This window comes from Salmo trutta, chromosome 35, assembly GCF_901001165.1.
Source record: "Salmo trutta chromosome 35, fSalTru1.1, whole genome shotgun sequence".
Taxonomy (NCBI): Eukaryota; Metazoa; Chordata; class Actinopteri; order Salmoniformes; family Salmonidae; genus Salmo; species Salmo trutta.
Genome location: NC_042991.1, coordinates 16455756 through 16482590, shown reverse-complemented (window position 1 = coordinate 16482590; position 26835 = coordinate 16455756). Strand labels below are relative to the sequence as shown.

At 40.6% G+C, this 26835-nt stretch overlaps 2 protein-coding genes across 14 annotated transcripts in view; both read left to right on the top strand.

Annotated features, from left to right (window-relative positions):
- tnfrsf21 (tumor necrosis factor receptor superfamily, member 21) overlaps positions 1-6201 on the top strand; it is a 37185-nt gene extending 30984 nt beyond the window's left edge. The window contains exons 5-6 of the mRNA XM_029733537.1: positions 3897-4110; positions 4532-6201. Coding sequence (XP_029589397.1) covers positions 3897-4110; positions 4532-4761 — 444 coding nt within the window. The 3' untranslated portion in view covers positions 4762-6201. The remainder of the gene's footprint in view (positions 1-3896; positions 4111-4531) is intronic.
- An 11410-nt stretch (positions 6202-17611) lies between these two features.
- adgrf6 (adhesion G protein-coupled receptor F6) overlaps positions 17612-26835 on the top strand; it is a 54975-nt gene continuing 45751 nt past the window's right edge. For 12 of the 13 annotated variants that reach the window (XM_029733529.1, XM_029733536.1, XM_029733535.1 and 9 more), the window contains exons 1-30: positions 17612-17735; positions 18370-18482; positions 20052-20155; positions 20505-20559; positions 20705-20857; positions 20977-21141; positions 21288-21440; positions 21519-21689; positions 21790-21831; positions 21967-22128; positions 22220-22390; positions 22480-22542; positions 22692-22844; positions 22936-23106; positions 23196-23258; positions 23397-23549; positions 23641-23811; positions 23901-23963; positions 24102-24254; positions 24346-24516; positions 24606-24665; positions 24815-24967; positions 25059-25229; positions 25319-25381; positions 25520-25672; positions 25764-25934; positions 26024-26086; positions 26225-26377; positions 26469-26639; positions 26729-26791. In XM_029733529.1, the coding sequence (XP_029589389.1) occupies positions 20054-20155; positions 20505-20559; positions 20705-20857; positions 20977-21141; positions 21288-21440; positions 21519-21689; positions 21790-21831; positions 21967-22128; positions 22220-22390; positions 22480-22542; positions 22692-22844; positions 22936-23106; positions 23196-23258; positions 23397-23549; positions 23641-23811; positions 23901-23963; positions 24102-24254; positions 24346-24516; positions 24606-24665; positions 24815-24967; positions 25059-25229; positions 25319-25381; positions 25520-25672; positions 25764-25934; positions 26024-26086; positions 26225-26377; positions 26469-26639; positions 26729-26791 (3556 nt within the window). In that variant the 5' untranslated portion in view covers positions 17612-17735; positions 18370-18482; positions 20052-20053. The remainder of the gene's footprint in view (positions 17736-18369; positions 18483-20051; positions 20156-20504; positions 20560-20704; positions 20858-20976; positions 21142-21287; positions 21441-21518; positions 21690-21789; positions 21832-21966; positions 22129-22219; positions 22391-22479; positions 22543-22691; positions 22845-22935; positions 23107-23195; positions 23259-23396; positions 23550-23640; positions 23812-23900; positions 23964-24101; positions 24255-24345; positions 24517-24605; positions 24666-24814; positions 24968-25058; positions 25230-25318; positions 25382-25519; positions 25673-25763; positions 25935-26023; positions 26087-26224; positions 26378-26468; positions 26640-26728; positions 26792-26835) is intronic. The other variant, XM_029733531.1, reaches the window with a different exon arrangement.

The window sequence follows — 26835 nt, the reverse complement described above, 5'->3', positions numbered from 1 at the left end:
CGCAGATCGATGGAGTAATTCCTGTACCAGGCCATGATGCAACTAGTTAGGATGCTTTCGATGGTGCAGCAGTAGTATTTGGAGAGGACCCAGGGTAGCATGCCTAATTTTCTTTATCCGCATTAGGAAGTAGAGGCGCTGTTGCACCCTCTTGACAAGAGTGGTGGTGCTGGTCCATGTCAAGTCCTCGGTGACGGCGAGGAACTAAAAACTACTGACTCTATCTACTGCAGTCCCGTTGATATGTATCGGGACATGTTCCTCCCTCTGCTTCCTGAAGTCAACAGTCAACTCCTTTGTTTTGCTGACGTTGAGGAAGAGGTGGTTGTACTGGCACCACAATGCCAGTTCACATACCTCCTCCCTTAGAAGCTGACTTTTCCTTGGTGGTTATCAGGCCTACAACCGTGGTGTCGTCAGCAAACTTGATGATGGAGTTGGTGTCGTGCAAAGCCACGCAGTCGTAGTTGAACAGGGAGTACAGCAGAGGACTGAGGACACACCCCTGGGGGGCCCCTTTGTTAAGAGTCAGAGTGAAGGAGGTATTGTTGCCAATCATCACAGCCTGTGGTCTAGTCTTCAGGAAGTCCAGGATCCAGTTGCAGAGGGTGGTGTCCAGATCCCAGGGCCCTGAGCTTGGTGTCGAGCTTAGAAGGAACAATAGCGTTGAATGCTGAACTTTAGCCAATGAACAGCATTCTCACATAGGGGTTCCTCTTGTCCAGAAGTGTTAGGGCTGTGTGAATAGCAATGGAAGTTGTTTAGTGCTTCGTTGGTTGTTGGGTTTATCCCCAGTTGGGACAAAGGTCCCTACTACTTTGAACACCAGAAAGACAGTGTGGTTTCTCTCAATAGCATCTATCTGACTAATTGGTTTCAGGACAGCCAGTAAATATGTTATGTGAGGAGGAGGAGGAGAAGTAGGAGGAAACCCATTCATCACTTCTGTTGGGGAAGATGTTAAGTGTCAGCTGTAACATCAGTGATTGCAGTGTCCCATGGCTCCTGTCTATGACAGAGAGGCAGAGATAAGAGATGCCTTCTTTTTTCACTTTTATTTAACCAGTTCTCATTTACAACTGGGACCTGGCCAGAATAAATCAAAGCAGTATGACAAAAACAACAACATAGAGTTACACATATAAACAAACGTACAGTCAATAACACAATAGAAAAAAATGTATGTACAGTGTGTGCAAATGTAGAAGAGTAGGAAGGTAAGGCAATAAATAGGCCATAGAGGCAAAATAATTACAATTTAGCATTAACACTATAGTGTTAGATGTGCAGATGATGATGATGATGTGCAAGTAGAGATACTGGGGTGCAAAGAGCAAGAAGATAAATAACAATATGGGGATGAGGTAGTTGGGTGTGCTATTTACAGATTGGCTGTGTGCAGGTACAGTGATCAATAACTGCTCTGACAGCTAATGCTTGAAGTTAGAGAGGGGGATATAAGTCTCCAGCTTCAGTGATTTTTGCAATTCGTTCGAGTCATTGGCAGCAGCGAACTGGAAGGAAAGGCCAAAGTAAGTGTTGGCTTTGGGGATGACCAGTGAAATATACCTGCTGGAGCACATGCTACGGGTGGGTGTTGCTATGGTGACCAGTTGCTATGGTGACCACTGAGATAAGGCGGAGCTTTACCTAGCAAAGACTTATAGATGACCTGGAGCCAGTGGGTTTGGCGACGAATATGAAGCGAGGGCCAGCCAACAAGAGCATACAGGTCGCAGTGGTGGGTAGTATATGGGGCTTGGTGACAAAACGGATGGCAATGTGATAGACTACATACAGTTTGTTGAGTAGAGTGTTGGAGGCTATTTTGTAAATGACATCGCCGAAGTCAAGGATCAGCAGGATAGTCAGTTTTACGAGGGTATGTTTGGCAGCATGAGTGAAGGAGGCTTTGTTGCAAAATAGGAAGCCAATTCTAGATTTAATTTTGGATTGGAGATGCTTAATGTGAGTCTGGAAGGAGAGTTTGCAGTCTAACCAGACACCTAGTTATTTGTAGTTGTCCACATATTGTAAGTGGCACCCCGATAGAGACTGCCAGAGGGCCAGAAAACAGGCCCTCCGATTTGACACACTGGTTGGTGAACCAGGCGAGGCAGTCATTTGAGAAACCAAGGCTATTGAGTCTGCCAATAAGAATGCAGTGATTGACGGAGTCGAAAGCCTTTGCCAGGTCGATGAGGGACGGCTGCACAGTACTGTCTTTTATCGATGGCGATACAAAAGAGAGGTTGAACAGGCTGGTAATAGGGGTTGCAACAAATAAACAACAGTGTCCTACATAACCAAAGTGATGCTTGGGTGTCTCAGTATTAGCACTTATGTCTTGAAACAGCAACATATGAAGATTCACTTCAATGGTAAAGGCTCTCTTTACCCAAAATGTCTTATGACATTGCAGTTTTTTCAGAGCCTACTGTATTTTTCTGCTGAATAGGGTTTATGAATAGACATGCAACACATCTCTCCACAATTAGTAATTACTCACTTGAATTATTCACAGCCACTCTGCAGGGAATGATTATTAAGCAGATTCACTAAAGTGTTGTTTTTGATCTAATTAAAATGTAGATGTTCTCTGTCTCTGTCTCAGTAGTTCCTCCCTCCACAGGGCCTGACCCTCTAGTGTGTTTGTGTGTTTGAGTGTGTGTGTGTATGTGTGTGCATGCATGCACCTGTTTGTTGGTGTGATGAATGTCACTGTCCCTAACCTGGGATTTTATCAGGGCTCAGTGGTTCTGTGTTACATGCTATGTCAGTGACTCGGCCAGATCACACTCTCTCATCTAATGACTCAGTCACTGGCTACTAACTGACAACTCAGAAGCTTCTGGAACAGTGACACCATTTCCCCTGTTTTCTCCTAACTCTCCATGATGAGTGTTTTCTTTGTAGCCTCTAGGGGTTTCTCTTGAGGGTTAGTTGGTAGGTTTTGTAACATCTGTTTGTAACATAATTTGGCCACATCTGTTCTCTGTGGGAGGCGGGAGGGAGCAGTGCTCTTATCACAGTAGATGTGTGTCATCCCCTGCCAAACTGACCTAGTGCACAGACTAACTTGTTATTGAATAGGGGAGATAGCAGGGGCTGCATATGGGTCATACATACACACAGATGTACAGTAAGTGAAGTCTGTCTGATGCCACATCGAGCTGTTTTATATAAGATTTTATGTTAGCATCAGAAGTTTTCCATTGTGTTCTTGTGAAGCCATATTGAACTGTGTTTTATTGGATTTTCAGCACTGAAGGTTTTCCATTGCATTTCCATCACCTGTATGAAATGCCCTCTACCATGTCCTTTGTGCTTCACGTCACAGAGCAGAGCCATTTTTTCTACAGTACCGAAGACAAATATTATTCTACCAAGAGCTCATCCGGTTCGGGCACGAACAGTTCACACCATTACCATACCAAATAAGACTGTTATTTGTGTCTTCCCTGGGCCCCAGGGCAGATACAGTGGTGTACTATGCCTGTTAGTGTGTGACTGGGCACATGTGGTCCGTGGGCAGTACATTCCTGTCTGTGCAAGTCCACAGAATCCCTTTCATGGCTGGCCGGTTGTGTACGCTCCCTGAGGCAAGGAAGAGAGAGGCGCGGGTGCGAGTGTGGGTGGTCTGGTGCTGGGAGGTTGGCCCCGCTGTGTCACCCGACCCGAGCTGCATGGGGCTGGGGCTTGGCACACAGGAACTCCCTGTCCCTGTGCTCTGTCCGGACACCAGCATGACTCAGGACACTGCTTTCTCAGCCATTGTTTCCCGACACTGACTCTGACCCGCTCTTTCTCTCTTGTCTGTCTCTGTCTCTGTCTCTGTCGGTCTCCCACCCCCCTCTCTCTATATATCTCTCTTCCTCCTTTCTCTCTCTCTGCAGTTTGATCTGAACCAGCTGATGACCGCTGTGAATGTAACCCCGAGCCACAGTCCTGTCCACAAGCCTTTGGATTCTCCTAGGGTGCTGGTGGAGCAGTCTCCTGTGCACCGGACCAAGGGTTTCTTCCCCGACGAATCAGAGCCCCTTCTCCGCTGTGACTCCACCTCCAGCAAAGACTCCGCCCTCAGCAGGACCGGCTCGTTCATTACCAAAGGTGAGCACATATGACGCAGTCCTGTTTCAGTAACTATGCCAGACAATGTCTCTTAGAGGTGATGTACTTGCATTTACTGCCCCCTTCTGGTTACCAATTGCACCTGATTCTATACTCCATTATAGGAAGTCATCAACTATGAAAACCTTGAGAAATAAAGGGAAAGGGGGAAACCTAATCAATTGCGCAACTGAATGTATTCAACCGAAATGTGTCTTCCACAGTTAACCAAACCCTTCTGAATCAGATGCATCTTAGTCATCATAAGGATGACTGGGCTTTTATTCCCAGTTAGTCATTCATGATTTCCTATTATATGGACAACAACAAGCTGTAGCTAACATCAACACTATGTTGTAGTCTGTCCTCCTCCTCATTCTGACGTTGTTTTCTTTCCCCTCTCTTCCTCTGTGACTTCCAGAGAAGAAAGACACGGTGCTACGTCAGGTCCGGCTGGACCGGTGCGACCTGCAACCCATCTTCGACGACATGCTGCACATCCTGAACCCTGACGAGCTGCACATTATCGAGGAGATCCCCATGGCCGAGGACAAACTGGACCGCCTCTTTGAGATTGCCGGGGTCAAGAGCCAGGAGGCCAGCCAGACCCTGCTGGACTCGGTCTACAGCCACTTGCCTGACCTCCTATAGGCCGCTGCTGTGGTGCTATAAACCTCTACTGTGGTCAGGGGACACCCCACTTCCTTCTACTGCAAACCCTTCCTTCCCGGGTATGGCTTCCTCTCTTGCCTCACACCCCCCACACCCCCCAAGTAGCGAGAGACTTCTTGATTCTGGCTACAGTTACCTACTCGCCTTCGAGACCTCCGATGGGTTCCCCTTGGCTATCCTCCATTCCTAGTAGCCTGACTGAGTCCCCCACTCCTACAATAATCAGGGAGCCTCCCTCCCCTCTCTGGAAGTCTCCTTCCATCACTCCCCCCATATTGAGGGAAGAGGACCAGGCTGTCCCCATCTCTCACCAGTTGGCAAGCCTGCCTGCCTGGAGGAAGGGCAGGACAGAGGGGCCAGGCTCTGTACCCCAGCCTGGAGTTCTGGACAGACAGACACCTCGATACCATCACCACTATGCTCATTAAACCACTGCTATTGCCCTCGTGTCAATGTAACGTTAAAACAGTGTTCTCTTGACATTTTGGAGCTTATTGTGGGTGTATCAGCCAGTGCTATAAACCAGTATTCACTCATTCATGCAAGCAAACTTCAACAACACACACTCATGCACAATGTCTAACAGTGTAAAACATACTATGACGCACACTCATGGTGCGCAATGTCTAACACTAATAGTATGTAGTATGATTGATGCACTAATTCTTGTTCTTTGAGTAACAACCATTTAATTGGTATGCATTCTGCCACATGTGCTTCAATGTCTCTTTGAAATGCTGTTTACTAACATTTCACAATGTATTATCATTTTTAGCTTTTAGATTTCTTAGCAACTATGTTTGTCATGAATATACGGGCATTCTGATGTTTCCCAGCTTTGTGTAAGACATGCATAGTTATTCCATATTCTACTTGAATCTGACTGTCACCTGGATTGTGGTACTTGATTAAAACAGAAGATAATGTACAACGATAGTTCCTTCCAGATCTTAAAAAAGCACCACCAAAAAACATGTTGCTGTAAAAGGGTCAGTATTCAACTCACAAATGCTACGAAAGGAACACAGACTGTCTTTTTGCCAAGCCAGTCATATCAAGCTACTCTGGTGCTAGACTTGAAATTCTCTGGTTGTGCATAATACTAGGATGATATGGGGGGGGGGGCTTGCTGGACAATGGCTACGGAAGTATTCTGGACTTTGGAGGGTAAAGAAGATTCCAGCTGCTGTGGACTTTGCTGGACTGAATTGAAAAATGCTGTTTGAGCTATCCGCTTCTCTGTTGGGTTTAATGTAAGAGTGCGACTGTCAGCGTATAGTACGAGTCTGAAACGTTGAAGCTGAGGTTTGAATACATGTACTCTGGTGGCTGTTTTAAAACTTAACACGTGTAACCAGTATGTTTACTATTATGTAACCTCTTAAATCAAACCAATTAAAGTTCCAGAATTTGTCATAATGTGGAGTGTGTCTTACTTCTATGACATATTTACTGCATTTTTTTTTCAGCAATAATTTTTTACAGTAACTTGTTTTATACTGTTGCTCATGATAAAGCACAAACCCTAGTGTGTGATTTGATATTCATTATGTCTGTTTTCTGAAGGTAGTTTTGGTTACAATTTCTCTTCCTGATAAGAAGATTCTCCTTCTGTTCTGAAATTCTCCTCGTGTTATTGTGGGGCTGGTACTTTTCCAAATTCAAGGAGGTGAGGAGCTAAATGTTGATACTGTAGCCGCACAGTCTTTCCTGTAATGTGACACAGACACGTTTTACTGCAAAGGCTGTTAAGATGTATTTAGTCTCCATAAAAGACTGTCTGGTGTTGTCTGTGTGTATGATAATAGGTAAGGGAGATGGACCTGGGGCTGGGGCTGGGGAGGGATAGGCTTCTTTCATCTCAACCCAGTCACTAGCGTATTGGAGAGAGGACAAAACATCCCTGCTCTATTTGATCCTGTAGGTGTCTCCGTGCACAGTATGACAGCACAAAAGGCAAAGAAGATTCAGTAATAACATACTACTGTAATTTCCGGACTATAAGTCGCAACTTTTTTCCCACGCTTTGAACCTCGCGGCTTAAACAATGACGCGGCTAACATATGGATTTTTCACGCTTTCAAATGTTTTTTCTCCAAAAAAACACATTCTGTGACGTGCTCAGTTTTTGGGCGGCATGAAGCTTTCATTAGACCAATGAAATTGCCGAACGGGTTAAGGTCAAACAACTTTTTTGTTTACTGTTTAGATTAAATCGAGCGCTCGATTTAATCTCATGGATGAAAGTGACGAGAGCGACAATGAAAACGATCCAATATCGGATGAAGCAATTCTGAGGCTATTCAACTCCGACACCGAAGGAGATGACTTCAGTGGTTTCAGTGCACAGGAGGAGGAAGATAGTGACCAATGACTTTCTTGCTAGGCTACTGTTTACTGCAAATGTTTTATTTTTTGTTACAAGCCGTGTTTCATTAAAGCCTATTTATTTTTGTTACAAGCCGTGTTTCGTTAAAGCCTATTTATTTTTGTTACAAGCCGTGTTTCTTTAAAGCCTAATTATTTTTGTTACAAGTCGTGTTTCGTTAAAGCCTGGGATAGGATTAAGTAATCCTTCTAACCCTCCCCCCCTACTCCCCCCCCCAAAAAAAAGATATAGATGTACTATTGTAAAGTGGTTGTTCCACTGGATATCATAAGGTGAATGCTCCAATTTGTAAGTTGCTCTGGATAAGAGCGTCTGCTAAATGACGTAAATGTAAATGTAATGTAAAGTTAATTTGTTTCAATGTACCGGTAGGCACCTGTGGCTTATAAACATGTGCGGCTTATTTATGTTCAAAATAATATTTTTTTTAAAATTCAGTGGGTGCGGCTTATATTCAGGTGCGCTCAATAGTCCGGAAATTACGGTAGTTTAATGTTCAGTCATAACCACTACATATCGGTCTTGGACAATATCTCCATAGATCAGTGGTGTAAATTACTTAAGTAGTACTTTAAAGTATTTTTACTTAAGTTGTTTTTTGGGGTATCTGTACTTTACTGTTTATATTGTTGCGAATTTTTACTTTTACTTCACTACATTCCTAAAGAAAATAATGTACTTTTTACTCCATGTATTTTTGCTGACACCCAAAAGTACTTGTTACATTTTGACAGGAAAATGGTCCAATTCACACACTTATCAAGACAACATCCCTGGTCATCCCTACTGCCTCTGATCTGGCGGACTCACTAAACACATGCTTGCTTTGTAAATTATGTCTGAGTGTTGGAGTGTTCCCCTGGCTGTCCGTCAAATTAAAAAAATAATGGTTCCGTCTGGTTTGCTTATTATAAGGAATTTGAAATTATTTTTACTTTTGATACTTAAGTACATTTTAGCAATCACATTTACTTTTGATACTTAAGTATATTTAAAACCAAATACTTTTAGACTTTTACGCAAGTAGTGTTTTACTGGGTGACTTTTACCTGTCATTTTCGATTAATGTATCTTTACTTTTACTCAAGTATGACAATTGAGTACTTTTTCCACCACTGCCATAGATTATGTTATGCATCTGTGGCATCACACTTCACATAACAAGAACACTTATTCTTACTTATTCTTACACACAATATTGCTATATCTAATAATGTCTTTGTATTTATTCAATAATAGTCAGCACATTTAAGCAGGATTGTTCTTGCCAGACAGCCTGATGCTGATGTTACATGGCAGACTATTAGATAACACTGATTTCTGGTGACTCATTGACAGCCTGGCTGATCTGGTATTTCAGTAAAAAAATGTATGTTGAAGCGATGCCAATGTCTGCCAAAGGAATGTCGTTCATCAAGTCACATCACTGTTGTCTCAGCAAATGCCATCACAAATAATTTCGCACAATAAACTTGTACACTTTAACTCAATACTCAAATTCTTCTACTTATTCAGCAGTCAACGGTTGTGCATTCATGCATACAGCAGAGCCTACCGTACACCAGTAACAAAACCAGTTGAAGTTTCTGTGGTTTACTTTTAAATGTGGTCATAAAGTGAGCAAAACTAGTACTTACTAATAACGACCAATGTTGGTTACAGGGTGACAGTCTCCTGATGTCAGGGATTAACATCTTAATTCCGAACATCAAATACTCTGTAGCTGGGAGACCTTCCCTCCTACATCGATAGCCTAGCTGCTATCTGACATTTGACATGGTGCAGGAAACAACCCCCCAATGAACCAGCAAGTCAAAATTGAACTATGTTCAACATTGCGTTGCTGGGAGAGCCACTGTAAAAAGTCCTGACTCAGATACTGTAGATGCTAGGCTACTGATCTTGAGAGGGTCTCCTGGCTGCTCTTCCACTGTATATGATTGAACAGCCTGGGAACTGTATGTGCAGAGGTGTGAAGTGTCATACACTCAGGGCACTGTGTGTGAAGAAAGGCTCTCATAGGGGGAAAGGGGAGGGATCTCTCATATTAAACCTCAGCCTCTGACACAAAATATCAATTTAATCAATTTTAAGTTCAAGTTGTTATCAAAGTTTAATCCTAGACACATGAAAAGAGATGGGGAAAGGGCCAATGAAACGGGCATATTCCACCCACACGAGTTGCTGACTCCAGGTGGTGGGGTTGGCGGAGACGAGGCAACGAAGAGTCTCCAGGTCCTGATTGGCTCGCTCCAACTGGCCGTTAGATTGGGGGTGAAAACCAGAGGACAGGCTGGCCAACGATCCAATGAGAGTGGAGAACGCCTTCCAGAACCGGGACGAGAACTGAGGAACCCGATCGGAGACTGATAAAGGAATCTTATATCTTAATGATAATAATCAACAATCAATAAGCCTTGACTAATTCCCAAGGTTTCTAAGACAATGGGTTAAATAATTAGGCAAGGACTCAGCTTTCTGCAAAAGGTTCATTCGGCTTTATTCATGAGAACGTTATGAGGTCAAGATAACAAAACAGTCATTATATAGTTTCTCTCTTTACTTACGCACATGCATTTACACACAAACTGTTGGTGAACTGCATCCCCCTTTGACTTCCCACACTGTTTATCACTATCCTGCTCTGCCTGTTCCAAGGTTAGGAACCCCTTGAAGTTTTTACTCCCTCTACCATATGTCCCCTGCTCTCTTGGGCACACTAAATACACACACACATTTCTCTCCCTCTCCAGCCTCTACTAAACTTTCTGGGACTAATCGGACTAATCGATCATTACATTGATTATTCATTAAGCATGCTACATGACTTATAATTCATAAAGGTTTATTGATTCATTTACCTTTATTACAAAATTCTCTTATCATTCCACCCTTAAATGATTCAATAATTCACCATGATGATCAAATGCTATATGGGAACACTACTAATCACATGCTATATATAAACATAATTAATCACATGCTATATGTAAACACTATTAATCACATGTGTTACGTGTTACGTTTTTCTTGTTCCCCATTTTCCCCTGTTAGTGTGTTTGTGTCCTGGGCATTACAGGTGTACCGAGTTGCGGCTAACGATGGTGGGCGTGGCTGTAGCTGATTACAGAGAGGATATCTGTTTGCCGTGTGAGAAGAGAAGGGGGGAGAGAGAGAGGACACTTGTTTTTTGTTTGACGATTTGTGTTAATTTCTTTGTTTGTGTTTCAGCCTGTCCTCCTGAGGCGCTCCACCCTACCTAGGTCCTGGAGAAGGGAAAAGGTAGACCTGCCCATGGGTGTACATTCTCACGTAGATAACCCATTGTTTTATACACTAGGTTAGCCGGGCGGGTGTCACCCTTGTATTTTTCTTGGAACCAGGTAGGACAGTGGGTTAGGGTTTAGAATGTGTTAGGAAGGAATAGGTGTGTAGAAGAGGAGGGACCTTTTGTTTATTTTCATTACTTGGACCCCGATCCCAAACATTCCCTTCTCTTACCTTCCCTTGTTGTGGTTGTTTTGTTTCTTACTGATTATTTATGGGTTTTTTATATTGTTTATTTAACTATTTCACTAAACATCCCCTGAGGGTTAAAATTGAGTTCTGGTTGTGGTCTGATTTATTTATCGCTCATTGCACCCCACATTTCTTCCCCTTTCATCCGTGTTACCTGGTGTGTTTAGGCCCAGACATTTACGTCTCCTCCTCAGACGAGCTACACCCGAGGGGAGAACGTAATAACATGCTATATGTAAACACAATTAATCACATGCTATATGTAAACACAATTAATCACACGCTATATGTAAAGACAATTGTGATACAAAAATTTAACCTGTTGGGGCTAGGGGGCAGTATTTTCACGGCCGGATGAAAAACGTACCCGATTTAAACTGGTTGCTACTCTTGCCCAGAAACGAGAATATGCATACAATTAGTAGATTTGGAGAGAAAACACTCCAAAGTTTCTAAAACTGTTTGAATGGTGTCTGTGAGTATAACAGAACTCATATGGCAGGCCAAAACCTGAGAAGATTCCATACAGGAAGTGCCCTGTTTGACAATTTGTTGTCCTTCTGTTGCATCTCTATCAAAAATACAGCATCTGTGCTGTAATGTGACACTTTCTAAGGCTTCCATTGGCTCTCTAAAGCTGCCAGAAAGTGGAATGGGGTGTCTGCTGTCTCTGGGCAAAGTACAGCAGCAGAGTTCGTAAGTGGTCAGCCTGGGGACAGTGAGACTGAGATGCGCGTTCACGAGACTTCTCCATTTTGTTCTTTCAGCCTTTGAATGAATACAACGTTGCCCGGTTGGAATATTATCGCTATTTTACGAGAAAAATGGCATAAAAAAATATTTTAAACAGCGTTTGACATGCTTCTAAGTACGGTAATGGAATATTTAGAAATTTTATGTCACGCAATGCGCGCGCGCACGTCACCCTTCGGATAGTGACCTGAACGCACGAACAAAACGGAGGTATTTGGATATAACTAGGGATTATTTGGAACCAAAACATTTGTTGTAGAAGTCCTGGGAGTGCATTCTGACGAAGAACAGCAAAGGTGATCCAATTTTTCTAATAGTAATTCTGAGTTTAGTGAGCCCCAAACTTGGTGGGTGTCAAATTAGCTAGCCTGTGATGGCCGAGCTATGTACTCAGAATATTGCAAAATGTGCTTTCGCCGAAAAGCTATTTTAGAATCTGACACAGCCTTTGCATAAAGGAGTTCTCTATATCTATAATTCTTAAAATAATTTATGTATTTTGTCAACGTTTATCATGAGTAATTTAGTAAATTCACCGGAAGTTTTCAGTGGGTATGCTAGTTCTGAACATCACATGCTAATGTAAAAAGCTGGTTTTTGATATAAATATGAACTTGATTGAACAAAACATGCATGTATTGTATAACATTATGTTCTAGGAGTGTCATCTGATGAAGATCATCAAAGGTTAGTGCTGCATTTAGCTGTGGTTTTGGTTTTTGTGACATATATGCTTGCTTGAAAAAATGGCAGTGTGGTTATTTCTGACTATGTACTCTCCTAACATAATCTAATGTTTTGCTTTCGCTGTAAAGCCTTTTGGAAATCGGACAGTGTGGTTAGATTAACGAGAATCTTTCAAATGGTGTAAAATAGTCCTATGTTTGAACTTTGAATTATGACATTTTGTGGTTTTAAATTTGGCGCTCTGATGTGTCACTGGCTGTTGAATAGTGCGGGACGATTTCGTCCCACCTACCCTAGAGAGGTTAATCTAACCACATTGTCCGATTTCAAAAAGGCTTTACAGCGAAAGCAAAACATTAGATTATGTTAGAGTACATAGACACAAATAAAATAACAAATAAAGTGAAAGCACATTTTGCAATATTCTGAGTAGATAGCCCGGCCATCATGGCTAGCTATTTTGACACCCACCAAGTTTGGTAATCACCAAACTCAGATTTACTATAAGAAAAATGTGATTACCTTTGCTGTTCTTCGTCAGAATGCACTCCCAGGACTTCTACTTCAATAACAAATGTTGGTTTGGTTCCAAATAATCCATAGTTATATCTAAATAGTGGCGTTTTGTTGTGCGTTCAAGACACTATCCGAAGGGTGACACGCCCGGCGCGTTTCGTGACAAAAAAATTCAAAATATTCCATTACCGTACTTCGAAGCATGTCAAACGCTGTTTAAAATCACAGACTAAAAATAAAAACATGGAGTCTTCTCGTGCACGCACCCCCAGTCTCATTGTTCTCAGATCGACCACTATCCAAATGCGCTACTGTTTTTCAGCCATGGGCTGCAAAGGCATCATTCAATGTTCTGGCACCTTCTGAGAGCATTTAAGAGAGCCTATGGGAGCGTTAGAAAATGTCACGTTACAGCAGAGATCCCCTGTTTTGGATAGAGATGATCAAGAAGGCCAAGAAATAGTCACAGAGGGCGCTTCCTGTTTGGAGTCTTCTCAGGTTTTGGCCTGCCAAATGAGTTCTGTTATACTCACAGACACCATTCAAACAGTTTTAGAAACTTTGGAGTGTTTTCTATCCAAAGCTAATAATTGCATATTCTAGTTTCTGGGCAGGAGTAATAATCAGATTAAATCGGGTACGTTTTTTATCCGGCCGTGAAAATACTGCCCCCTATCCATAACAAGTTAAACAGGTCAACATTCACAAGGCCACAGGGCCAGACAGACTACCAGGATGTGTAATGCGAGAATGTGCTGACCAACTGGCAAGTGTCTTCACTGACATTTTCAACCTCTCCCTGTCCTAATATGTAATACCAACATGTTTTAAGCATACCACCATAGTCCCTGTGCCCAAGAACACTAAGGTAACCTGCCTAAATGACTACCGACCCATAGAACTCACATCTGTAGCCATGAAGTGCTTTGAAAGGCTGGTCATGGCTCACATCAACACCAATATCCCAGAAACCCTAGACCCACTCCAATTTGCAAACCGCCCAAACAGATCCACAGATGATGCAATCTCTATTGCACTCCACACTGCCTTTTCCCACCTGGACAAAAGGAACACCTATGTGAGAATGCTATTCATTGACTACAGCTCAGCGTTCAACACCATAAAGTTCATCAAGCTCATCAATAAGCTAAGGACCGTGGGACTAAACACCTCCCTCTGCAACTGGATCCTGGACTTCCTGACAGGCCACCCCCAGGTGGTAAGGATAGGTAACAACACATCCGCCACGCTGATCCTCAACACAGGGGCCCCTCAGGGGTGCGTGCTCAGTCCCCTCCTGTACTCCCTGTTCTCTCATGACTGCACGGCCAAGCACGACTCCAACACCATCATTAAGTTTGCCGATGACACAACAGTGGTCACTGACAAGGACGAGACAGCCTATAGGGAGGAGGTCAGAGACCTGGCCGTGTGATGCCAGGACAACAACCTCTCCCTCAACGTGATCAAGACAAAGAAGATGATTGTGGACTACAGGAAAAAGAGGACCGAGCATGCCCCCATTCACATCGACGGGGCTGTAGTGGAGCAGGTTGAGAGCTTCAAGTTCCTTGGTGTCCACATCACCAACAAACTAACATTCTCCAAGCACACCAAGACAGTCGTGAAGAGGGCACGTCAAAACCTATTCCCCCTCAGGAGACTGAAAGGATTTGGCATGGGTCCTCAGATCCTCAAAAGGTTCTACAGCTGCACCACCGAGAGGATCCTGACTGGTTGCATCAATGCCTGGTATGGCAGCTGCTCGGCATCCGACCGCAAGGCATTACAGAGGGTAGTGCGTACGGCCCAGTACATCACTGGGGCAAAGCTTTCTGCTATCCAGGATTGCTATACCAGGCGGTGTCAGAGGAAGGCCCTAAAAATTGTCAAAGACTCCAGCCACCCTAGTCATAGACTGTTCTCTCTGCTATCGCAGGGAAAGCGGTACCGGAGCGCCAAGTCTAGGTCCAAGAGGCTTCTAAACAGCTTCTACCCCCAAGCCATACGACTCCTGAACATCTAATCAAATGGCTACCCAGACTATTTGCATTGCCCCCCCTCCTTTTACACCGCTGCTACTCTCTGTTGTTGTCATCTATGTATAGTCACTTTAATAACTCTACCTACATGTACATATTACCTCAGTTACCTCGACTAACTGGTGCCCCAGCACATTGACTCTTTACCGGTACCCCCTGTATATAGTCTCTCTATTGTTATTTTACTGCTGCTCTTAAATTACTGGTTACTTTTATTTCCTATTCTTATTCGTATGTTTAAAAATATATATATTTTTTAACTGCATTGTTGGTTAGGGGTAAGTAAGCATTTCAATGTAAGGTATTGTTGGTACCTGTAAGGTACCTGTTGTATTTGTCACTAATAACATTTTATTTTGTTTTATTTGGATTTGATAGTACGAGTCTCAGAGTTTATTATAGTACAAGGGTCAAGAAAAAGGTAGGTCAAGTCAGGCAGGTACAGGACGGCAGGCAATCGGTAGGTCAAGGCAGGCAAAGAGTCGTAATCCAAATCAGAGTCAGGCAGGTACAGGAAGGCAGGCAGGATCAGGGTCAAGATAGGCAGAAAGGTCAGAACTGGGAAGACTAGAAAAACAAAAACTAGAGCACAGGAAATATGGGAACACACTGGAATGACTTAACGGGACAAGACGAACTGGCTTCAGATAAACAGAAAACGCAAGTATAAATACATAGGGGATAATGGAGGGAGATGGGAGACACCAGGTTGGGGGTGGAGACAAGCACAAAGACAGGTGAAACAGATCAAGGTGTGACGGTTGTTACAAAACAAAATGGGTGAAAAGTCAAGGGGTGTGAATACTTCCTAAAGGAACTGTATATGTACATAGCTACCTCAATTACCTTGCACCCCTGCACATTGACTCAGTACTGGTACTCCCTGTATATATCCATGTTATTTTTTACTTGTTATTGCTATTCGTTATTCACTGTGTATTTATTTCTACATGTATTTTATCTTTATCTTTAACTCTGTATTGCTGGAAAATGACCCATAAGTAAGCATTCAGTGTTAATCTACACCTGTGGTTTACAAAGCACATGACAAATAAAATGTGATTTGATTGTATGCAACATTTATCTTTTTTCACAACTGCCATGGGTTTGGTGCCAAATCATTTACAAAAAATACATACTGACATAGAGATAATTACAGAGATAATTAGACACCTGTGATATTCTGAAGTACTGTACCCACATTTTTTTAAACCAACATTCCAGTAATATACCCTCCCCTTGCAACCGTAGGTAAAAGACAACTGAGTAAAACATATAAAATGTTCAGTTTCAATAACGATCTAAATCAGAAATACTGTATGTTGCATTTCAACAATACCAATGTTAGTAGAGCACAGCACAGCAATCACTACACCTCTGAGAGAAACATAATGCATTCTTTAGATTCTTATTGAAATACCATGTGACTTCTCTACCCATCCTGATGATTGGGTTTCATGAAAAGCAGTCTGCCCTGGTTGTGATGTCACAAGCAACCTACTTAAACCATTTGTTCCCAATTTTTTGCCGACATACCACTATGAAAGTCTTATACTATTAGTAACCCTTACATGTACTCCATAATGCTTTTTGAAAAAGTATAGCCCTGTTACCCACTTTGCCAAGGCCTGTATTCCCCCAAGTCACCAACATTTACCTACAGTATATGCAGCTATCTGCTGCGCACCCCAACCCTGTTATTTGCATATCTTAGTACTGTGACCACTGACCTGTTATACCCTAACCATTTCCTATATAAACTCAAAGTACATTACATTAGCCTCATTCACTTTTTGTCTACCACAAACTTGTTACCAACAAGGATGTTAAAGGGCAGTAGATTTCCATTCAGACTCATTACCTGTAGGAGCCTAGTACATCTCTACACCACATTACTCATATACTTGTAAACCAGGTCAATTCATGGGCATAAAGCTTGATATTCATATAAAACAGTTCTACCCCAGTGCCCAAGCCTCAACGTTCATAGAAAAACAGATTTACACCTGCACTGCAGCCCTTATATACCCATACAAACCAGATTTACACCTGTTGCTATGTTCAATACTTTGATAAAACAGGTCTACCCTATTTACCAAAACTCACTTAAACCAGGTATACCCGTGTGAAAGAGACACTGAACAAAACTATTAACATGATATATTTGTTATATTAACATACTAATTGTGCTTAAGGGTCTACAGTGGGGGAAAAAAGTATTTGATCCCCTGCTGATTTTGTACGTACTGACAAAGAAATGATCAGTCTATAATTTTAATGGTAGGTTTATTTGAACAGTGAGATACAGAATAACAAAAAAAAATCCAGATAAACGCATGTAAAAAAAAAATCAGCAGGGGATCAAATACTTTTTTCCCTCTCTGTATACATCGCCAATCTCCCCTGAAATAACAAAACTATAAGTTTTACAGTCAGAATCACTGATTTAAGCATATGTAAAGGCTAATGGGTAATGGCAAAATCCTCTGTAGGATCATCTTCATGAAGTATATTGATAACCCAACAACTTCAATTTAGTTAATTAAATATAATAAGTTTCCTTTTCACTGTGTATTCATCTGTCACCGTTCAATTCAAGTTGTGTGTATTCACTGCTTTGTATTCTATTGTAAAACGGACGGTCCTTTGACCAGAGCGATCAAGTGTATTTTAGTTTTGTTGAGACACAATGTTCATGACAGTTCAGACAATGCATAGTCACTGACCCACTGCACTGGTGTTTTTACATGATGACTTTTTACTTGTAATTTATAACGATGGTTGTGCTGATGGCTCAAGTGTGTCTGTGCTCTGCTCTTCAATACGAATTCAGTTTCATTCAGTGACACAAGGAAACAGAATAAATAATGAAACCTGTTGAGCAGGTGCTCTGTCACAGTCAGTCCCTTACTATATTTCAGGAATTCTTCCCGTAGTTCACGGTGTTAAGGGCGTGGCAGTCAGTAAACGGTGTGGGATGTGGGTTTTGAGTCTCCCTGCAACGTACAATAATACACTTGTCAACCAGAACAGTAAGGAGAAGCAAGGTAAGGTATTTTTGTTAGTTTGTTTTTCAGTGAAATGATACATGAGGATGCTAGTGAAGAAATGAATAATAATTTAGGTCAATGTTAAAAGGAGGGGGGAAAGAGACAGAAATTGGCCTGCATGGGAGTCTTCACTTGGGTGGTAATGAGACTTAAATACCAATCTAAATGTTTCTGTTGTATCTGTAACTCATTATTACTTAGGGTCTGACATGATATAAGCAACATCAAATAACAGTGCATATCAGGAGCACAGATTGAATATCTGAGTTTCCATGTTTTCAACTGATTCATTTGCCCTGACTGGCCCAACAATCCGCTATCTGTAGTCACATTGATTTTCTTAGTTGGTTTATTAGTTAAAGATATTTTGTGCTGTCAAGTTTTATACGTAAGACTTTCTGGTAGTGGTAGCAGTAGCTCCATTACATTTTCTCTACTACCTATTGGTGTCTATATAAATATTCTGTAGCCTGTTACTGCCTATATTTTTCTGGTGCCTTTCAGTTCCCTCTTCTGTTGCGTGTTGGTGCCTATTAGATCCTTTCCTGTCTGAAAAGCTAAATAATTAGATTAAAGTTTTTTAAACATCAAGCTTGTTTTTCTTGTGTTCTTTTTGTTATTTGTGTGGTAGACATGACATGATTGATGTCAACTGCTTTTGAACAAACCTGCAACAATTTGGACATCAGCACTTCAGTCATCAACGTGTTAATGCTCATAGGAAGAGCAGTGTGGCCAATAAAGGTAAAGTTAAATATTTATGAAAATCTAATTGTACCTGAAATGTCAACAATATGGCACATAAAATACATTTTTCCTACCCTGCACTTTCAGAAGTGTGTTTGATTTGCATAGCAACGTGTCTAAGGATGGATTTCACACTTGATTTAGACAGTTCAGTAAGATCCCCCATTCAGAACTGACAGTGAAGCTGGCTAAGAAGTCATCAGACTGGCACAGACAAAGGGACTGGACATTTCTAAATCAAATGTCAACTACCTTCACGCAGAGAAGGCTACTAATCTAAATCAGAAGAGCAGGCCTACAAAAGGACAACAGAGCCCTAGTCTGTTAGACCAGGGCTTGGGGCCCGGCCCACGAGTTGGATGTGACCAATATGGCCATACACGAACCGAGATTATGCCAGTACAGCATGTTGTCATTACATATATGATTAATCTGTTTGGCATGGTACAGTGGTTGTCAATTACATTTCTTTGACTAAAGACCTACCATGCTATTTGTAACCCATTTCTATGTTAATGATTGTACTTTTGTCATAATATGGGTATCAATAATGTTAGATGAGATATGCAGAATCTGTTTTACATTCAGTGAATGTTGACTTCCATATGCAGCAGAATTTATTTATATTTTTCAGAAATCCAGTCATATTTTCACTTTGAAATAATATTTATGTTATATTAATTTCCTACAGTAAGTCCGCACATCATTCAGAAATGTATTTTGACACTTTTTTGGAGGAATACTCTGTAGTGGTTAGAGCGTTGGGCCAGTAAACGAAAGGTTGCTGGATCGAATCCCCGAGCTGGCAAAAAAATCCCTGAGCTGTAAAAATCTTTCGTTTTGCCCCTGAGCAAGGCAATTAACCCACTTCCCCGGGTGCCGAAGACGTGGATGTTAATTAATGCAGCCCCCGCACCTCTCTGATTCAGAGGGGTTGGGTTAAATGCGGAAGACACATTTCAGTTGAAGGCATTCAGTTGTACAACTGACTAGGTATCCCCCTTTCCCTTTCCCTTGATTATATGTTATTTACAATTAATTGTCTTACATAATGTATTTTGACATGACATTGGAACATATGGGGAGTTGTCCACTCACTAGGGACAGGGACATACTTAAGACAATGGCATTCTAAGAATGAGGAAAGAACTTCAGCTATTATACATAACATAACATAAATGTTTTGTAACAATAACAGATCAAATTTCAAACAGTCTCTTTCCTACTTACAAACAAATGGCTGCACACTAAGTGTGTTTGTACAATAAGTCCAGATGAGATTAATTATTTCAATTAGCACATTACATAAGGCTATAATTAAGATGATATCACAAATCCCTTGATTCAGCTTAATCTAATTATTTTTTAAATCTCAGAATTACAAATCATGAAATGAAACAATAGATACTTCTATGGACATTTTTAAATGAAGCGTGCATGATATAAGTGCTTCAGAAAACTTACCTGTGGGGTTTTATTGTGTACTTTAAACATTATAGTGAATGTAGGTTTTTACAGTTCTTCCTGTTTTTTTCTCAACTCCTTTGCCTTGTTTCCCCATAACAGGAATGGCAATAACAAAGAATGGGCTGAGAGTCCTTGTCCTCCTGGTGACATGCTCTATTTTGGAAACACGGGAATTCATTGAAATTTCAAGCCTTGTTTCACAGGTATTATGTTAACAGTACCTCATGCTGTCCAATAGAAACCTTCAGACTTTATTTAGGAACACATGTAAACAGAATATGAGAAACTTAGCAACTTGATGATATTAGTAAGAGTTAGGCGGTCTACTGTTTAGTTCTTTCACCATACCTATCATGTTTCTTTTGACATCTTGATGGTTTAACTGGTTAGTGTGGAGTCTCGTGATTAGATGATCATACAGTATTTAAACCCCCTTGAAACTCCCAAAACCTATCAAACAGGATATTCTAAATGTGGAAAATATTCTAAGATGATATAAACTCTATGAAGCAAATGTTAATGTTGATACTGACTTTCATTCTCTTGGTAAAGGCATTCAACACAGAGTACAACCCACATCCGTCACATGTTAGGGAAAAAAGAGCAAGTGAGTCTAGTCAATGGATCACCTTTAAATGATCTTGCAAAGCAAAACATCATCCTCTTGAATGACAATTCAAACCATGTATTTAAAAAGAGCACAGGGACTCTTCTCCTGAACGTCACCCTTTCCTCTATTTCAATCCTTACAGTATTATCCAATCGATGGAACTACATAATTGATGTTGAAGTGAACGTGTCAGACATCAAAACAATAGAGCAAATTAAGTCAGCTGTGAATTCAACAAGTCTTCCCCTCACTATCAACAACTCCACTGAAATCTCTGATGTTGACATCACTACTGGTAGTTATACTGTTGGGCTTGCAAGTGCTAGGCATTGCTTTTCTAATTATGTAGGAGAAAAATAATTGATTGAATACATTTTTTACATGCACATGTCCTGAAACTCATTTCCATTTCAGTCTGCTACCCAAATGGTACTGGATTCCAGTGTATATGTGAGGACCAGTATCGTTGGTCATATAACAACTGTGTCACATATGGATCCTGTGATGACATCACTGGTGACACATGTGGATGTATCAATGCAAATCCAGCTGATGGACAGTACTGCCAGCCATACACAAGTAACTTATTATTTGTTTATAAAATACTTGAATCTGTATTAACATATGAATAAACCTGATTTTTGAATTGCAATTTATTAACACAAATAACTGCTCTGGTTTGATATAACAATGCAAATATATGTTCCATATATTTGATTCAACAGAACCTGTAACTCTTTTTGAGAACTTTGTGGATGTTGAGGTCAATGTCAATGACTTAAAAACCATAGACGAACTGAAGAACCTTCTGAAAAACCTCAGTTTACCATTCGCACTTAGTAGCACGATCAACATCACTGATCTCAACATTACTACAGGTAATATTTAAGTTCTTGTTGAATTATTTAATTTAAATGGTAGAAAATGATGATTTATACTGATATATTGTTTTTCAGTGTGCTACCCAAATGGTACTGGATTCCAGTGCAGATGTGAGGACCAGTACCGTTGGTCGTGTAACAATTGCGCCATCTATGGGACATGTGAGGAAAATACAGACAAACCCTGTGGATGTATTAATGCAATTCCTTCCGATGGAGAGTACTGCCAGTCTGTTCAAAACCCAAGTAAACGCCAAAGTCCTGTTTTTTATAGATTTTATTGTCATGATATTATTCCTATTTCTGTTAACCAGTTAAGCGATGTTATATTTTCGTTACCTTACAGATTTTACAGCATGTCCAACAACAACAGCCTCTCCTACAACAGGTAATGTAGGACCAACATATATCTGAGGAATTGTATTAAGAGCCAAAGCATTACTGTTGTCTTGTCATGTTTTGTCATCTTGATGGATCTAAATATATTTAATATGAGCAAAAGACTGACATTGTTCAATTTCAGTTCCAACAGTACCACAAACTCTCTATGAGTACATGATTGAAATTGAACTGAACACCACAGACGTTACAGTGATAGATCAACTGAGAGCCATTCTGAGAAATGCTATTTACCCTGTCAGAATCAATAATCTGATACAAATCACTGGTGTTAACATGTCTACAGGTAAGACTTCAATCTGTAAATTATTATTTTTAACTGCTTACACACCGATTAAGTGTCATTTTGATTTCTTAATCTACTCTCTTGTCCTCAGTTTGCTACCCAAATGGTACTGGATTCCAGTGCAGATGTGAGGACCAGTATCGTTGGTCATGTGACCAGTGTGTCTCTTATGGGAATTGTGATGACATCACATCTGACACGTGTGGATGTATCAATGCCATTCCTCCAGATGGACAGTACTGCCAGTCGGTTCACCACCAAAGTAAGAAACAACATCCTCACACATCTGACTTTTGTTAACATTTTCTAATATTTTAAACTAACCAATATCCTATTTTCTTCACCTCAAAGACTTCACAGCATGTCCAATAACAACAGCCTCTCCTACAACAACAACAGCCTCTCCTACAACAGGTAATGTTGGACCAACATATATCTGCTGAATTGTATTAAGAGCCATAGCATTACTGTTGTATTGTCATTTTTTTGTCATCTTGATGGATCTAAATCTACTTAATATTAGCAAATGAATGACTGACATTGTTCATTTTCATTACCAACAGTACCGCAAACTCTCTATGAGTACATGATTGAAATTGAACTGAACACCACGGACATTACAGTGATAGATCAACTGAGAGCCATTCTGAGAAATGCTATTTACCCTGTCAGAATCAATAATCTGATACAAATCACTGGTGTTAACATGTCTACAGGTAAGACTTCAATGTGTAAATTATTATTTTTAACTGCTTACACACCGATTAAGTGTCATTTTGATTTCTTAATCTACTCTCTTGTCCTCAGTTTGCTACCCAAATGGTACTGGATTCCAGTGCAGATGTGAGGACCAGTATCGTTGGTCATGTGACCAGTGTGTCTCTTATGGGAATTGTGATGACATCACATCTGACACGTGTGGATGTATCAATGCCATTCCTCCAGATGGACAGTACTGCCAGTCGGTTCACTACCAAAGTAAGAACCAACATCCTCACACATCTGACTTTTGTTAACATTTTCTAATATTTTAAACTAACCAATATCCTATTTTCTTCACCTCAAAGACTTCACAGCATGTCCAATAACAACAGCCTCTCCTACAACAACAACAGCCTCTCCTACAACAGGTAATGTAGGACCAACATATATCTGAGGAATTGCCTGAAAAACAATAGCATGACAATTGTCTTGGGATATTGATGGATTCAAATCTACTTATTTTTAGCAAATGAATGACTGACATTGTTCATTTTCATTACCAACAGTACCACAAACTCTCTATGAGTACATGATTGAAATTGAACTGAACACCACAGACGTTACAGTGATAGATCAACTGAGAGCCATTCTGAGAAATGCTATTTACCCTGTCAGAATCAATAATCTGATACAAATCACGGTTGTTAACATGTCTACAGGTAAGACTTCAATCTGTAAATTATTATTTTTAACTGCTTACACACCGATTAAGTGTCATTTTGATTTCTTAATCTACTCTCTTGTCCTCAGTTTGCTACCCAAATGGTACTGGATTCCAGTGCAGATGTGAGGACCAGTATCGTTGGTCATGTGACCAGTGTGTCTCTTATGGGAATTGTGATGACATCACATCTGACACGTGTGGATGTATCAATGCCATTCCTCCAGATGGACAGTACTGCCAGTCGGTTCACTACCAAAGTAAGAACCAACATCCTCACACATCTGACTTTTGTTAACATTTTCTAATATTTTAAACTAACCAATATCCTATTTTCTTCACCTCAAAGACTTCACAGCATGTCCAATAACAACAGCCTCTCCTACAACAACTACAGCCTCTCCTACAAAAGGTAATGTAGGACCAACATATATCTGAGGAATTGCCTGAAAAACAATAGCATGACAATTGTCTTGGGATATTGATGGATTCAAATCTACTTATTTTTAGCAAATGAATGACTGACATTGTTCATTTTCATTACCAACAGTACCACAAACTCTCTATGAGTACATGATTGAAATTGAACTGAACACCACGGACATTACAGTGATAGATCAACTGAGAGCCATTCTGAGAAATGCTATTTACCCTGTCAGAATCAATAATCTGATACAAATCACTGGTGTTAACATGTCTACAGGTAAGACTTCAATGTGTAAATTATTATTTTTAACTGCTTACACACCGATTAAGTGTCATTTTGATTTCTTAATCTACTCTCTTGTCCTCAGTTTGCTACCCAAATGGTACTGGATTCCAGTGCAGATGTGAGGACCAGTATCGTTGGTCATGTGACCAGTGTGTCTCTTATGGGAATTGTGATGACATCACATCTGACACGTGTGGATGTATCAATGCCATTCCTCCAGATGGACAGTACTGCCAGTCGGTTCACTACCAAAGTAAGAACCAACATCCTCACACATCTGACTTTTGTTAACATTTTCTAATATTTTAAACTAACCAATATCCTATTTTCTTCACCTCAAAGACTTCACAGCATGTCCAATAACAACAGCCTCTCCTACAACAACAGCCTCTCCTACAACAGGTAATGTAGGACCAACATATATCTGCTGAATTGTATTAAGAGCCATAGCATTACTGTTGTATTGTCATGTTTTTGTCATCTTGATGGATCTAAATCTACTTAATATTAGCAAATGAATGACTGACATTGTTCATTTTCATTACCAACAGTACCACAAACTCTCAATGAGTACATGATTGAAATTGAACTGAACACCACAGACGTTACAGTGATAGATCAACTGAGAGCCATTCTGAGAAATGCTATTTACCCTGTCAGAATCAATAATCTGATACAAATCACTGGTGTTAACATGTCTACAGGTAAGACTTCAATGTGTAAATTATTATTTTTAACTGCTTACACACCGATTAAGTGTCATTTTGATTTCTTAATCTACTCTCTTGTCCTCAGTTTGCTACCCAAATGGTACTGGATTCCAGTGCAGATGTGAGGACCAGTATCGTTGGTCATGTGACCAGTGTGTCTCTTATGGGAATTGTGATGACATCACATCTGACACGTGTGGATGTATCAATGCCATTCCTCCAGATGGACAGTACTGCCAGTCGGTTCACTACCAAAGTAAGAACCAACATCCTCACACATCTGACTTTTGTTAACATTTTCTAATATTTTAAACTAACCAATATCCTATTTTCTTCACCTCAAAGACTTCACAGCATGTCCAATAACAACAGCCTCTCCTACAACAACAACAGCCTCTCCTACAACAGGTAATGTAGGACCAACATATATCTGAGGAATTGCCTGAAAAACAATAGCATGACAATTGTCTTGGGATATTGATGGATTCAAATCTACTTATTTTTAGCAAATGAATGACTGACATTGTTCATTTTCATTACCAACAGTACCACAAACTCTCTATGAGTACATGATTGAAATTGAACTGAACACCACAGACGTTACAGTGATAGATCAACTGAGAGCCATTCTGAGAAATGCTATTTACCCTGTCAGAATCAATAATCTGATACAAATCACTGGTGTTAACATGTCTACAGGTAAGACTTCAATGTGTAAATTATTATTTTTAACTGCTTACACACCGATTAAGTGTCATTTTGATTTCTTAATCTACTCTCTTGTCCTCAGTTTGCTACCCAAATGGTACTGGATTCCAGTGCAGATGTGAGGACCAGTATCGTTGGTCATGTGACCAGTGTGTCTCTTATGGGAATTGTGATGACATCACATCTGACACGTGTGGATGTATCAATGCCATTCCTCCAGATGGACAGTACTGCCAGTCGGTTCACTACCAAAGTAAGAACCAACATCCTCACACATCTGACTTTTGTTAACATTTTCTAATATTTTAAACTAACCAATATCCTATTTTCTTCACCTCAAAGACTTCACAGCATGTCCAATAACAACAGCCTCTCCTACAACAACAACAGCCTCTCCTACAACAGGTAATGTAGGACCAACATATATCTGAGGAATTGCCTGAAAAACAATAGCATGACAATTGTCTTGGGATATTGATGGATTCAAATCTACTTATTTTTAGCAAATGAATGACTGACATTGTTCATTTTCATTACCAACAGTACCACAAACTCTCTATGAGTACATGATTGAAATTGAACTGAACACCACAGACGTTACAGTGATAGATCAACTGAGAGCCATTCTGAGAAATGCTATTTACCCTGTCAGAATCAATAATCTGATACAAATCACTGGTGTTAACATGTCTACAGGTAAGACTTCAATGTGTAAATTATTATTTTTAACTGCTTACACACCGATTAAGTGTCATTTTGATTTCTTAATCTACTCTCTTGTCCTCAGTTTGCTACCCAAATGGTACTGGATTCCAGTGCAGATGTGAGGACCAGTATCGTTGGTCATGTGACCAGTGTGTCTCTTATGGGAATTGTGATGACATCACATCTGACACGTGTGGATGTATCAATGCCATTCCTCCAGATGGACAGTACTGCCAGTCGGTTCACCACCAAAGTAAGAAACAACATCCTCACACATCTGACTTTTGTTAACATTTTCTAATATTTTAAACTAACCAATATCCTATTTTCTTCACCTCAAAGACTTCACAGCATGTCCAATAACAACAGCCTCTCCTACAACAACAACAGCCTCTCCTACAACAGGTAATGTTGGACCAACATATATCTCCAGAATTGTATTAAGAGCC